The sequence below is a fragment of the Girardinichthys multiradiatus genome, chromosome 8 (assembly GCF_021462225.1).
Source record: "Girardinichthys multiradiatus isolate DD_20200921_A chromosome 8, DD_fGirMul_XY1, whole genome shotgun sequence".
Classification (NCBI taxonomy): Eukaryota; Metazoa; Chordata; class Actinopteri; order Cyprinodontiformes; family Goodeidae; genus Girardinichthys; species Girardinichthys multiradiatus.
In genome coordinates, this window is record NC_061801.1 from 5,326,441 (window position 1) to 5,341,130 (window position 14,690).

At 38.5% G+C, this 14,690-nt stretch overlaps 2 protein-coding genes across 5 annotated transcripts in view; one reads left to right on the forward strand and one right to left on the reverse strand.

Moving 5' to 3' along the window:
* Positions 1-5,293: 5,293 nt before the first annotated feature.
* Positions 5,294-13,883, reverse strand: pomk (protein O-mannose kinase). Of its 4 annotated transcripts, none has more exons than XM_047372146.1 (3): positions 13,677-13,883; positions 8,657-8,932; positions 5,294-6,387 (listed from the first exon to the last, which is right to left on the reverse strand). In XM_047372146.1, exons 2-3 carry the CDS (start codon positions 8,924-8,926, stop codon positions 5,617-5,619), a joined length of 1,041 nt encoding a protein of 346 aa, XP_047228102.1. In that variant the 5' UTR covers positions 8,927-8,932; positions 13,677-13,883; the 3' UTR covers positions 5,294-5,616. The 4 variants fall into 4 exon arrangements, with proteins under 4 accessions (XP_047228102.1, XP_047228101.1, XP_047228103.1 ...); XM_047372145.1 differs by lacking the exon at positions 13,677-13,883 and adding an exon at positions 11,373-11,460; XM_047372147.1 differs by lacking the exon at positions 13,677-13,883 and adding an exon at positions 9,750-10,597 and having other exon boundaries at positions 8,699-8,932.
* Positions 13,061-14,690, forward strand: part of pam (peptidylglycine alpha-amidating monooxygenase) — a 42,447-nt gene continuing 40,817 nt past the window's right edge. The window contains exon 1 of the mRNA XM_047372143.1: positions 13,061-13,210. The gene's annotated coding sequence lies outside the window, so the exon portion shown is untranslated. The remainder of the gene's footprint in view (positions 13,211-14,690) is intronic.

Here is a 14,690-nt window from a genome sequence, read left to right on the forward strand (position 1 = left end):
CCAGACAAGGCATCTTTTTTTTCTTCAGGCTCTTTGCAGTGGAAAATACGCTGAAAAAAAGTTGTTTCCTGGTAGCAACAACCCCATCAAAATATGGGCAAACGATATATAATAATAAAACAAATTAAAAAAGGGATAAAACACTGAACAATAAATAAAGAAAAGACAACTATATTTGCTGTTAAAGACTCGACAGGGAATACAGTTTATGATCCTGAAAGAACAAACAGCACTTTCAGAGATTTCTACCAAGCTTTATACTCACCACAGATAGACCCATCAGATAACGACATTGATTAATTTCTGGATAAAGTAACACTTCCTAAATTATCAGATAATCAAGCGATGGCCCTGGATGTACCACTGACTTCAGCCAAAATCTATGAAGCTCTCACAAGCAAGCCCAATAAAAAGGCTTCAGGCCCAAATGGATTCCCAACAGAGTTCTACAAAGAACCAAAGTGAACCAAACTGGTTTTATAAAAGGGAGGCATTCATCCACAAATTCATTCATTACCTAATTTAATAGACAGTAAAAATATTGAGGCTAATATGTTATCTCTAGATGCAGAAAAAGCATTTGATAAAGTTAACTGGAAATTCTTGTTTGCGACCTTAAGTAAATTTGGTTTTGGAAACTTTCATAAACTGAATAAAAAATATATACTTCCCCAACAGCATGTATCAGGACAAATAACATCTTCCAGGTTCTGCCTTCAGAGGGGCACCAGGCAGGGATGCCCACTTTCCTCCTCTTCCCCCTCTTCCCCCCTTTTATCGAACCACTCGCTGCAGCAATCAGGCAAACTGAAGAGATTAAAGGCATAGAATGCATGAATATTGAACATTTTTATGCGGATGATGTATTACTTTTTCTCCAGCATTCACAAACCTCTCTCTCAGGTATCTGGATTGATAAATTCTTTCTCAAGAGTTTCATGTTATTCTATAAATTGGTTAAAATATATAGTTCTTCCAATTAATTGTTCTTTCCACAGTTCCCTTAATACACAACTGCAATCAGGGAATAATAAATATTTGGGTATTAATGCTTCTCCTAGATTGACATTTTTAACAGAACTAAGCCACATTCCGCTTTTAAAAAAGTGGAGAATGATCTTGCTAGATGGAAACATCTTCCAATATCACTCATGGGCAGAGTTGCTTCAATAAAAATGACATTCTTGCCCAAAATTAATTACTTATTCTCAATTATCCCAAGTAAACCATTATCTAACTGGTTTAGATCTCTGAACTCCTCCATCGTTAACTTTCTTTGGAAGGATAAACCTCCGCGTAGTAGCTTAAAAACGCTACAGAGGACCAAAGATAAAGGAGTACTAGATCTGACAAACTTTTGCCATTACTTCCTAGTCAATAGGCTACAATACATCTCAAAATATAGGGAGGAATGTAAGTAAGTCAAATTTATTTCTGTAGCACGTTTTCAGTCCCAGGATGTCACAAAGTGGTTCACAACAGAATAACACAACAGTATACAGTACAGAATATAAACACAATACAATTATAAAAGCATATCATAATAGCTCAAGTCTAACCGAAAGTTTTCTTGAAATAGAAATGTCTTTAGCTGTTTTTTTAAAATCCATGGAGTCCAAATTCCGTTAGAAAGAAAGCAGTGCATTCCACAGACGGCTTGGAAAGAGCAGTCACCTCAGGTTCTGAAAAGGGTATGGAGAAACACAAAAGTATTTTGATTTGATAACCTCAAACTAAGACAAGAGTTATATATTTGGATCAAACCCTTCATATATGAAGGAGCCTGAGCTCCTTCATATATATTTTTCTATCTAAGGAAACCCAGCAGATTGCATCCAGTCAGTGACTTGTAGCAGTCACTCCTCCTGGATGAGCATGTAGAGACATTGGACAGTCACTGGCGTTGACTTTGCAGCAATCCCTCATACTGAGCATGCATGTAGCGACAGTGGAGAGGAAAAACTCCCTTTTAACAGGAAGAAACCTCCAGCAGAACCAGGCTCAGTGTGAGCGGCCATCTGCCACGACCGACTGGGGGTTTGAGAGAACAGAGCAGAGACACAAAGAGAACAAAGAAGCACTGATCCATGGTGTCCTTTCTATGGGAAGGAAAAGTAAATGTTAGGGGATGTAGTTCCTTTAGTCGTTTCATCTAGAAAGAAAGAACAGATAAACTTTGAGCCAGTTTTCAAGGTTTAGAGTCTGAAAGAGAGCACATATAATTAGTTACAGTAAAAGCGCTGTCAGTTGCTATATCTAGTAGAGAGAAAGGGTTAAACACTGAAAGACAGGGCCATGTGGATCATCGGTAGAGGGTGAGCATTAAGTTGTTGCCAGCAGAAGCTTGGACGATGCCCCTCTCCAGAAAGGTGTCACAGCTAAACACAGAGTCAGGCCAGGTGTAGCTTCTAGGAAGATAAAAGAGAGAGAACATAAAGTTAAAAACTGAAATAACAGCAAATAAGGCAAAACTGGAGAGTAGTGTGAGAATGTAGTGGGCCACCCGGGAAACCAGACCAAACCACCGAGTGCCAGAGCCCAGCCACCCCAGAACGGGCCACGTGTAGGGTCACTAAGTAAAATAATAAACTGATAAAGTTTGTCCATCTAGAGCCCACTGATGACCATTGTTATACTAAAAACCACAAGGATCGGGATACCTCTCACTGTCAGACTGATTATAACCATTGGAAAAGAGAAGGGGTCATACATGTAGCAGAAATGGAGGGTGTGTTTGCACCTCAACCATAACTGAGCCGGTTTAGGCTAAACCTGACTCCCCCTTCCTCCCTCCAACACAGAGGGAGGAAGGCGGAGGTAAAAAATAAGGAAGATAGCTCAGGATAACCTAAGCCACTCTAACTATAAGCTTTAGAGCCATAATGCTCTACTTGTGAAAGTAAATCTGTTGGGCTTCTTCTTGGCACTCAGACTACAATTCTGACTGCTACTCGGCCAGACAGGACACATTAAAAAATGTTCTGTATGTGAGCAGTCTGACCCTTAAAGGAGATCGGACAGACAAACAATATTATCCAACAATTATCATTTAACGAGGGCACCACTACACATCTGTGCTCAGTAACAGAACTAGTTAGTAAACTAAGCTTAAAACCCAGGAACTGAAAGAACTGTAGCACATTGTGTTTCCACTTATCTAGTTTAGAGCCATCTGTTCATAAGTATAGATACAAGTGACCATATGGTCATTTGTTTGGAGTTTTCCATGAAACCCTTAATCAGTATTGCCTTTGGGAGTCTGGAGTGGAATGTTCATCTGATATTTTGTTATGAGAGTCTTTCTCTTCAGGGTCTGAATGTCAAGCTTGGTATGGTGTAGGACCCCAGAATGCAGACGGACAGGAACCATCAGTGTTGAGTAATATGATTTAATGAAACAAACTAACTACAGACGGTGAAGGCAAAAACAGGCATGAACAGGCTTGGCATGAACAACAAGAACTGGCAGAAAACAAGGTGACATGATCTGAAATGTTTCCACGAGGAATGAACAGAACTGAGGAGTATATATGGAGCAAGAACCAGGTGAAACAAGGAGACTGATTTGCTTAGTGCAGGTGGAGTGAATAAAGTTAATCGACAACAGACAGGAAGAGAACAAAACATAACTGGAGCAAAACAGAAATTCAAGAATACAAACTAATAGAAACATAACTAGAAAAACATGAAACTAAAGAATAACTAGATCCAAAAACCTAACTTTACAAAACATGAACTAGAAGACAAAAACTAAAGCATGACCAGGAAAATAAAAAAACAGAAGCATGATTCAAAACCTATCAAGAAATAATAATAAAAACCCCAAAACACCCTCAAATCATGAAACTGAAATGGTATTCCTTATATAGATGTGCCTCCTCCTGATCTGTAAAGCAAAACTCTGACCCATTGTTTGACACGCTGAGGTTTGCAGGATATAGAAGTTCAAACATAACCCCAGGTTTATCTCGAAGTATTCTCTTCACTGCGGTCTTCCCACTTAAGAGGAGATGTATTGATGTATTGATTCTTGTATATCATGTCATTGGTAGACATTCCTTTCTGTCTTATGTCTTTGCAAGCATAGCAGTATTGTATCTTTGCAGTGAGGTGCTGAGGGCGCTCTGTGAGCTCAGTCTAACACTGGCACTTCTTCCAGATTAAAAAACCTCTTTTGACACCTGAGTCCAACCACTGTCAAGTTCTGTAGTTTCAAGTAGTCTTCCAGGTTGAGACATTTCTCTGAGTGTTTCAAGTTGTTCCGACAGTTTCTTAACTTCGTCCTCCTGCTCCTGCAATCTGTTCAAAGCTGTGTAAGTCAATTTGGGCTTTCAAAGCTGATATTGCTGTGTCATTTTCGGCTTTTGGTGCTGCTGTTTCGCCTGTCAATGGTGCTAACATCCGAGATCTTGGCCTCAATTTTCTTACATATCTCTGCCTTGACGAGTGTTAGCTCTGAGTGAAGCCATGCCATTGACATTCTATAAGGTGTCTCTAGAGTATGCCTCTGTATTTAAGCTCCAGGGTTCATTAAGGCCTGTTTCCTTGCTTGGGTCCGCTTTCATCTTACCTTTTTTCGACATTTTGCATCAACTTCTCCTCTCTCAATGGAATCTGTCCAGTTTCAGCTTGCTTTCCCCAACACCTTTCCATGGTTTTATGAAACAAATTCAGCTTTAGTGTTAAAATTTGCAGGAGCTACTAGTGAGTATGTCCTCCTTGCTCAACAGTTCATCCTTTTTCAATGTTTTAAACATTATAATGTAGTTGTGCAGGGAAGCGTGCATGTTGGTTGTTACAGACTCTGAAGCCCTGGATGTCTCTGGTACTCTCATAGTGGCATTGTTCATTTTTTTCTTATTGTCTTACATCAACAGCTCTTGCTCTGTGTATTCTGCCTCCCACACAAAACCTCTGGTCTCCCAGCTAAATGCAACTCATCTTAGTAGCTGTGATCACTCATTTTTACTGTATTGTAGTTGTTTTGAAATAATACTTTCAGACTGATACAACCAGTAGGTGTTTAGGTTTAAAAAAAACAGCAACAGACTAAACAATGGTTTCATGCAAATATTTAGATTCATTCACTATTATACTATTGGTTGCAAAAAGAACTTTTGAGTTTTGTTTTTCTATAGGCTTAAACCAGCTATCGGAAGTGAACCTAACCGTGAAACTTCCCCCACTATGCATACTTCAGTCTTTTTCTGAAAATTAACTTCGTCTACAGCAGATAAGATCCCACTTAGTCATAGCTACGTGCTGAATGTTGAAAATTAGTGCTCCAATGAAATATTTTTAGTTAGGTTTATTTCAGTAAACATATAAACATTACATTAAGTAGCAAATCCAAATTTCCCAATCCCCCGATTTGTGTATTTTCATGACAGTTTATTTGGAACAGTCTTTCCTCCAAACACTGCACATCCATGGATATCTTCATCACTACATCAGGTTGAAGAGTCCTTGTCTCAGGCTAGAAACACAAATTGAAAGTAAGGCTTGGTTAGCCCATTTAAACAATCCCAAAAACCTTTCAGACATATTTCACAAATCCTTTATAATTATCAAATGTCTTTTCTGTCTATTCAACAATGTTTTGCTCATAGAGTTATGCTACAGCATATCTCTGTAGCCAGAGTTTTCTCGTACTATAGCACCGTACACTGATGTGTATGCCTTCAAAACATTGAGAGCAGAAGGCCGGAGCTTAGGGTCCAAATTCTTGCATTCCTTGTGGATCTGAAAAAGATGAAACTGAACTAAATCTCCTCCTTGAGTACTTCCCATTATGAACTGTGTAATATCAGGAATCTTCCATATATCTGTTTTTTCATCATATGGTGGCATGAGATCATCTGAAAATGGCTGTCCACTGCCTCTGAAAGGCCAAAGCTGCTCTGGGGCCACAAACTGTCCAGTAAGCTCTCGACTGCCGCATTTCACCAACGCGCCCCTAGACGGATTTACTTCAGGCAGCGCATCCAGGTCATTCACCACAAGGTGGAAGTCATTTGTCAGCAGGAACTGGGAAAGGGTTTTCTCTAAGCTGTTGGAGTCGCACATCACTCGTCGCCCAGCGGGGCTGTTGTGGAGGTAATGGAGGATGGAGATATAGTCTGTGGCCAGTCTCAGCCGTATGTGCCAAGTGTTTAGATGCTGGTACTTCTGCTGTGCGAGAACACCTTTTAGGTTCAGCAATGAGCCATGTGGATGGTGCTGGGAAACTACAGTGTCTTCTTCAAGGCAAAACCCCACCAACTGAACCACCAATGAACCCTGCAGGGCCTGTAACATCGACAGTCCATGAAGAAAATCTTCTCTGTATTCCAGAGAGGCTAGTTCAGACAGAGCCACCTTATGACCTCTCCACTCTGCCAGATAAACCTGAGAAAACATTAAGACAAAACTTCAAATTTATGTTTCTTTGCACATATTCAGTCAGAATTTGCAAAACTGCACAAAATTCCAGTTTTGACTTGATTAAGACAAATAACCCGTAATAAACAAGTTGTATAAATCACCATGTTTCATGGATGCTTTAACTATTTTCCTGAAGAAAACACACATAGAGCCAGACATACAACACCAACCAAAGTTTAATTAAACTGAAGAACATTCGGGTTTGTAAAACAAACAACACAGTTTGAAATTAGATACATTAGTACAAACACACTCCATTTTCTCCTGTTTCCCTAAAAATCTTCATTTTATACTAAATAGATGGTTTGGGTTTTTGTAAAGTTCTGTTGAGCGATTGTGGGCAGTAAAAAGCTTATCTGGGGGTCTAATCAGGCCAGGTGCTAGAAGAGAGTAATGAGTCTGCTCTGCTTTGGAAAGTTCCATTTAAATGAATTACACTTGTGGAATATCTGTTGTACAGATATGGAAGTAAAATAGTCTCATTAGGATCGGACATTTTTTAGACATTGAATTTATAACACTGAATTTTTATCCTAAGCAATTATGTATGTGAATTTTTTTTTGTACTTAAAATTTACCAGCAAAAATTCACCTGCAAGAATTCGCCTGAAAAAATTCACCTGCAAAAATTCGCCTGCAATTGTGTTGACCTTCTGGTGACTCAAGCCAAAGCAATCAGCACTCGAGTCGAGTCTTTTAGCCAATCAGGTTATACTTATATGATCACGTGACACACCATTGCCTTGGGCAGAGGCGAGTCTCTTCACAGTTTGCTGGATAGTGGCTTAATGAAGATCAGTGATGAGATTCAAATGGGTGGTAATTACCTGGCGTTTTGTAATAATATATTTTTGGCAGAAAAATCTCGCCTCTTCAGGCGAATTCTTGCAGGTGAATTTTTGCAGGCGAATTTCTGCAGGTGAATTTTTGCTGGCAAATTTTAAGTACAAAAAAAAATCACACATAATTGCACAGGATAAAAATTCAGTGTTATAAATTCTAAAAAATATCTTATTCTACTGAGACTATTTTACTTCCATATACAGATAAGACAAAAGCACTGTATAAAGTATAACTGTTTGGCCATAATGCCCAGCACCATGTCTGGAGGAGGCCAAACACAACATATCCACACCAACACCTAATACCAACAGTTAAGCATTGAGGTGGAACGGTGATGATTTGGGCTTCTTCTTGCAGCCACTGATCCTGGGCACCTTTGCAGTCATTTGGGTTGTCGGAACAACTGGTTCCAACAATAAATGATTCTATATCAGGGAAAGTTTGGTTTTCTGACAGGTGAAGCTTTGCTGAAACAGGGTCTTCAACAGGCACAAAATCTGTCATAGAATCCTGAAAGTGAGAAGGTGTTGCTGCCATAACCTTGTCAAGATCCAGATCTTATCTTGAGATAAAACTTGAAAACTTAATGTTATTGGTTTTTAAAGGTGGTTGGAAGGTTCTTCACAGTTTTTCCACTTTGGTTTAACCTCTGTTTATTAAATAATGACATGGAGTAAGAAGTATGTATGACTCACAGACAAACAGCGTATATATTTTGCTAAACATATAACATTATTTGTACTGACTGCATTTTGAACATGGGATAGTGTTCTCTGGCCTTCTCTTTAGCAGGCCAGATTTCAGTCAGTGCCTCTTGTGGCAGAAAGATGTATTACAAAAACATTTAAAACAATAAGCCAGTTCTGAGTCAATTCACCAGGATCAACTACAAGGGTTCTGATTATTTTTGGGACTAAATGAATACTAAACATGTTCTACCATAAAATTTACATTTCTTGATGGGTTGGCCATTTTGTTGAGTTATGGACATTTTCATACCATACGCACAACTTTTGGGTCAAAAATTACCAAAACTGCAGAGGTACAATATGACAAACAAAGTAGTAAGGATTGCCAACCAATGAGTGTGACAGGAAAAAATAAAATAATATATATATATATATACATATGTTTCCTTGTGGGTCAATTTGCTAATTTGTAACATGATTCCATACCCACATGCCCCATGTTGTCCCTTTCTATTTTAATTCTGTAAAAGTCGGGTATGAAACGACAAAAGCTCCTGAGGTATGAAATGGCAATATTATAGCCCTTTGTATGTGCTTACGTAGTATCCATTTACAGTAGTTGTTACAGAACGGCTTCTTTTGACTGACTTTCAACACATCTACAGACATTAAAGAGCGGCAGAAATGAAAGGTGCACACACCTTCTTCACGGCTCCCTGGCCTATCAGCTTTATCTTACGTACTTCTGCTTTTATCTGTGAACACTGGAGCCAGGAGCTGCAGTTTTTCATGGCTGGCAGTTTAAAGTGTTGAAAGAGACAACCCGCGTGAGTGTTCACCAGCTGCTCATCCGACTGATGCACAGCTTCCAGGTACAAGTATATCAAGGCACTGCTGAGCATCAAAGCAGCAAGGCATCCCATAACAACAGGAAACACAAGGGAGGTAATACTGCTGCGGTGGTGACCCATGGTACTCTGCAGGTAAAAGCGAAAGCAAAAATATTAGGGCAAATAAGTGGGTTCAATTATAAAAACTGCAGAGGATCAAATGTTTTCACCGTCACTGTATGCTGTGTCTGCATTTCAATGTACTGGGAGAAGGAACACAAAGATACATTTATGGTTGAAGGGCAGCTTAGTAACATTTGACCAAATATTATTGGGTGTGTATGTATTTACACCGTTGTGTATAATTCTGACCATGTGCAGATTAGAGAAAATCTAGAATAATTTCAAACTAATGTCAAAATTACTTCTTGATTTAAAAATTTATTAAAGTTGTAATTTGTATTCTACCCTGGAAAGATTTGTCCAAAAAAATCAATTAGAGCCCCTAAATAAATGGCCATAAAACTAATGAGACATTTTTCCCCAATAGCTTTTTGACCCCGTAAACAGTCAGAGCAGATTTGTAAGATATGTATCCAACATTGGGAATAAAAACTGATTGTAAGCACAATGTTACATGCTTAACCCTGAAGGAATAGTTTCAAGATGCAATAAGTTGTTCACACAAACTACAAGGAGAAACACATGAATCTAATAGCTTCATTTTCACTTAATATTCTGTACAGCCAAGCTGATTAGAAACACAAGCATTACTGAAATGGTACTTATTTCAGTTGTTCAATTCAAAAACGTGAAACTCACACATTTAGATTTATTTTTACAATCATACACTTTTTTCAGCTCATCTTGAATATTATGGCTTACAGTAATGAAAACCTTTTGAAAATGTAATGTTTTAAGGTTCTCAAAAAATCTAAATATTACTTAAATCCAGTAAAAATACCTTTATAACAGAAATGTTATGGCCTGCACAATCATTTGGGAGACTGATGACTTGATGGTTATCCAGCAGTCACTGACGTCCTCCACATGGTGGATAAAGTGCAAAAAGCAACTAATGCAGAAGCTGGCAGTTGACAGAGTTGTAGTCAAGTCTTGTAATGGAAAGTTGAAAGGTACGCAAGATGAGGTAGAAAAAAGGTGCCTAACTGGAGTAGTTGCTTCAAGATCCACAACAGACGTATCTGGGACATGGATACATTCCTTATTTTAAATCCATCCTGAACCACGGACAAAGTCAGAAGCACTTTATCTGGGCCAATCAGAAAAATGACTGGATTGTTGCTCAGTGGTCCAAAGTCTTCCTCTTAGTTGAACGTCAAGTTTGCATTTCATCTGGAAAATCGAGCTCCCAGCATCTGGGGGAACGGCGGAGAGACACTGACCCCAAGTACTGTATATTGTATTCCAGTGTGAAGTTTTCTCTGTTAGGGATGATTTGGAGAGCCATTACATTTTCTGCTGTCGGTCCAGTGTGTTTTACCAAGTGCAAAGTCACCGCAGCCGTTTACCAGAAACGTTTAGGAAACTTCATGCTTCCCTCTGCTGACAACCTGGACATGCCGAATTAATTTTCCAGCAGGACTTGGCACCTGCCCACACTGCCAAAGGTACCGAAAGCTGCTTTAAAACCTTTAATCTGTGCTTCACTTGCAAGCTAACTTGTCTGACCTAAACCCCATAAAGAATCTATGTCAAGAGGAAGATGAGAGGCAACAATGCAGACGAGATGAAGGCCGCTATTGAAGCAACATGGGCTTCCTGAACACCTCAGCAGACTCACAGGCTGATCTCCTCCATGGTTCACTGCAATAAAATGAAAAGCTTTTCAGTAAGCCAACATTTCTATATTATTAACCGTTTTTATTGGTCTTCTGTAATATTTTAATTTTCTGAGAAACTATATTTTGGGTTTTAATAAGTAGTAAGCCATAATGAATAGAAATAAACCCTTGGAATACATCAGTATATGGGGAACAAGGCAGTAAAATAAATAAATGAACTTCTTGAGAAGTGAAATAAAATAAGTTTTGGATGATATTCTACTTTATTCGGATGCAGTTGTCCAGCTGATTTGGTTTTTTTTTTTTATGGATGGTAAACAAAAACAGGCAGATGAATTGTTATGTGCTCGCAGGTTTCTGGTGAAATGTTCCTTATACTCCAATAATCCTGCTGCCTGTCAGATCAGGCCAGTTTGTTACAATGTTACAAAGACCAGTAAGAACTTCAAAAACAGGTCAGACTCTCGTACTGTGACGCTGTTGATGTTGTTCTAAAGTTCTAAAAACATATGCTAAGATAAAAAATGTTCATCAATATAAAGACAAAAACAGTAGAATCTTTCCCCAGTAGCATGCTTTTATATAAAGCAAACCATTTTCCAACAAAGCACACATTTTTACTTTCAATGTGTTTGTTAAATCCTGAGCATAACCGGAAGAACATTTTGTAGTTTATTTCTCTAGACTCCGTTAAATCAGGCATCAGCGCAGCCACCAGGTCTCCTTCAGAACCAGCTTCACTCATAGATTGTCACCAGAAGATCCTGAACATCAGTACATACCTTTCTAACGTGATAGTTCAGCTTCTTCGTCTTCCATCTTACTCCTTTTCTTCATCGGGGTTTAATGCACCTTGTAACTACAGAGCTGCATTACTGCCATCTGGTGGATAAATCTAGATCAACTCAATTTTACCTTTTTATTTCTTTTTCAGAACTTTCCTGTTACTTTTACCTGTTACTTCGGACTTTTTTCAACTCATTTAGAGCTCTTTATCTTGCAAAACGTTTTGAGTTTATATTTGTATTGACTCACCACTTGCAACATTATTCATATGCCTTGAACCTTTTCATATTTTGTTACAGTAAAATCACACTTCAGTGTACATTCTCAGAATTTTATGTGGTAGACCAACACAAAGAAATGCATAAATATGAAGCAGGTAGAAAATAACACATGATTAGCTATTTTTTGTTGTTTTTATTTCTTACAGATAAAACACTGAAAGTGTGTTACACATATGTATTCAGGCAAAATGACCCTAAATAAATTTCTGTGCCACCAGTTGCCCTAAGAAGTGACATAATTATTAATAGATTCCAGTTGTGTGTAATTTAATCTCAGTATAAATCCAGCTGTTCTGTGGAGGCTTTAGAAGTTTGTTAGAAAACATTAGTGAACAAAAAGCATAAAGAAGACCAAGAAAAACAGCAGACAGGTCAGGGAGAAAAAGCAGGGTTACGGTTTAAAATAATATCCCAAAACAGTGCCAAAAGGTAGACAATGTTTAAAGTAAACCATCAGAAGTCCTCTAGGGGAAACAAGAAATTTGGAAAAAGAAGCTCTGGTGAGATGAAACCAAATTGTAACATTTTAGCCTAAATGCGCAAAATGTGTGGTGGAAAGCACAGCGCGTCACCCTGGAACATGCTATCCCCCCACTGTGAAACATGATGGTGGCAGCATCATGCTGCAGGGATGCTGGTTAGAGGTGTTGGGAAGATAGGTGACGTTGACTGGGCAATACCGGAGGACAACCTATTAGAAGTTGCAAAAGAAAAAGACCCTCAACATACACCCAGAGATAAAAAGGACCAAAACATATTCAGATCTTGGAATGGCCCAGTTGAGAAACTGTGGCAAGACTTAAAAAGTATTGTTCACAAACACTCTGCATCCAATCTGACTGAGCTTGGACTATTTTGGACAGAAGAATAACAACAATAAACTGTCTCTAGATGTACAAAACTGGCAGAAACATACCCTGAAATATATCTGAACACAGTGTTCAAATAGTTTGTGGGTGTAAGGTGGCAAAATCTGGAACAGTTGAAGTTATATTAAAACCTTTCCAAGGCACTGTACTCTGAAATGCCTAAACATCAAGTACGCCAATAAAATCAATTTAATATGGTCAGTTAAAGAAAGCTAATTCTGGTATTTATAAATTACGAGAAATGAAACGATGAGCGGTAGAAATTGACTGACTGAAACGATGTAACACCAGGCAGAATAAATGTATATTTCGTTACTGCATGAAAATATTTAATAATCATGGGAAGAAAAACAAAGCATCCATAATCAGTAATATGACGGTTTCTTTTGATTGTGATATTATTTTTCTGATGAGCACAGCGCTGAACATCGCTTTTCTCGTTTTTTAACGTCTTTGCTAAAGTTGAAAGAAGGTCCGACGCGCTGACGTAACGACAGATCGGGTTGATACGTCAATACGGCGTCTACGTATGCTGTCTCTATCTCCCATGGTCTATTATGGTCAATTATGGCCTATTTGATGCTTTTACTCTGAAAGGGAAGTGTAGACGTGACTGCTGGTTCTCAAGAAAAAAAAAACAAAAAACAATCGTCATCTGGAAAGACGTGCAGCTACCACCAACAGGTATTTTATTTTGTTTATTTAATATAATAAACACATATTTGCAAATAATTTCCTCCTGCTTTGTTAGAGTTTAATGGAAGTCGGCTGTAATCGAAATAGCTACCAGTAGCCTATGAAGCCCATAGATATTACTGTTAAAACCCTATTAGCTGTTTGTAAGAAGCTAGCAACATTAGAACACCCTTACAGCTCATCCAAGCCAGGTGTGTCGTTACAGTACCTATTAGCCACAGCTAGCTACATTTTAGCCTTTTTTGACCAGGTGTAACACACCAGTAGCTTTAATGGCGGTATATTTTCGTTTGTTTCAGGCTTGCCATATGGTATTAATATCAATGTTTTAGCTATCCTTATAGAAATGATTTAAATTGAGCATATTTAAGCAAACACAAATAAAAATGCCACCGAGAGAAACATGTTCATCTTCTAGCTATCACAACTCTTACATTTAACACCGTTGCTTTACCTATTTGCTATTGTTGACTTTAACCAGCTGTCACCTCATAGCAAAGAAGTCTTGGTTAGTGAGTCGGTGGAGTTCTGATTCTAAATTTCTTCTTGAGAGTCTACACGGCTGTATAAATGTTCAATATTAACACGTTGTATAGGTTGAATGTGGTAGACCCTCGAGTGGGAAGAGCTGTTTCCATAGTTTCCTGTTTGCTTTCAGAGGGTTGTTATGTTAGCACAGCATTGACCTTCAGCCTTCTTTCCTCTGTTGGATCCACTGTACTCTGTCAACAGCGATGAGTCATCAGGAAGCAGAACTTTTCAATCAATTTTAACACTGAAAAGCATCCTCTAAAAATGACGTTTGATGACACAAACAGCAGCTTCTGCTAAAACGCACAGAAGGATGTTGATGAGCGTTAGAGTAGCTGGAAGCAGGTATGTTAGCAACATTCTGAAGAGCAATATGTCGTATGACACTATTTCATCAGAAGGAACATTAAAATACTTTTTAAATGACACCAGGATCATCTGTGCAGGTCGAGAACTACTAGACAGTTAAAGCTTTTATGAAAGAAGAACTTTGGGGTAATTTATGACCCAACATCAGCAACAAAGGCTTGATGTTCAAAAATGTTCTTCAATTACCTATCAGCCTTTTTAGTGGTTAGAATACATGTCAGTATTAATATATTACTGGGAAGGTGTGAATTTTTGTGGTTGTTTTTAACTATTGGTAAATCCAGGACCTGTCTATAACCCACACTGTTGTAACAATAAAGCTGGCAGTTACCGTCTACATTTATTCGCAGTTTTACATGGACTGGCTTAGATGTTAGCCAGAGTGGTCTTCCTATGCTCTTCTGGACGACCATGAACATCGTTTCTTATTTGATAATTCCTCTGTTTTCTAATCCCAGTTTGTGATAATTGGCACATAAACTACAAGTGCTTTCCTCGTCCTTTTGTCTCCAACTTCCACAGTTCACATCAGCTCAGAAACCAATAAAAAAAACCACTTTGCGGTGCT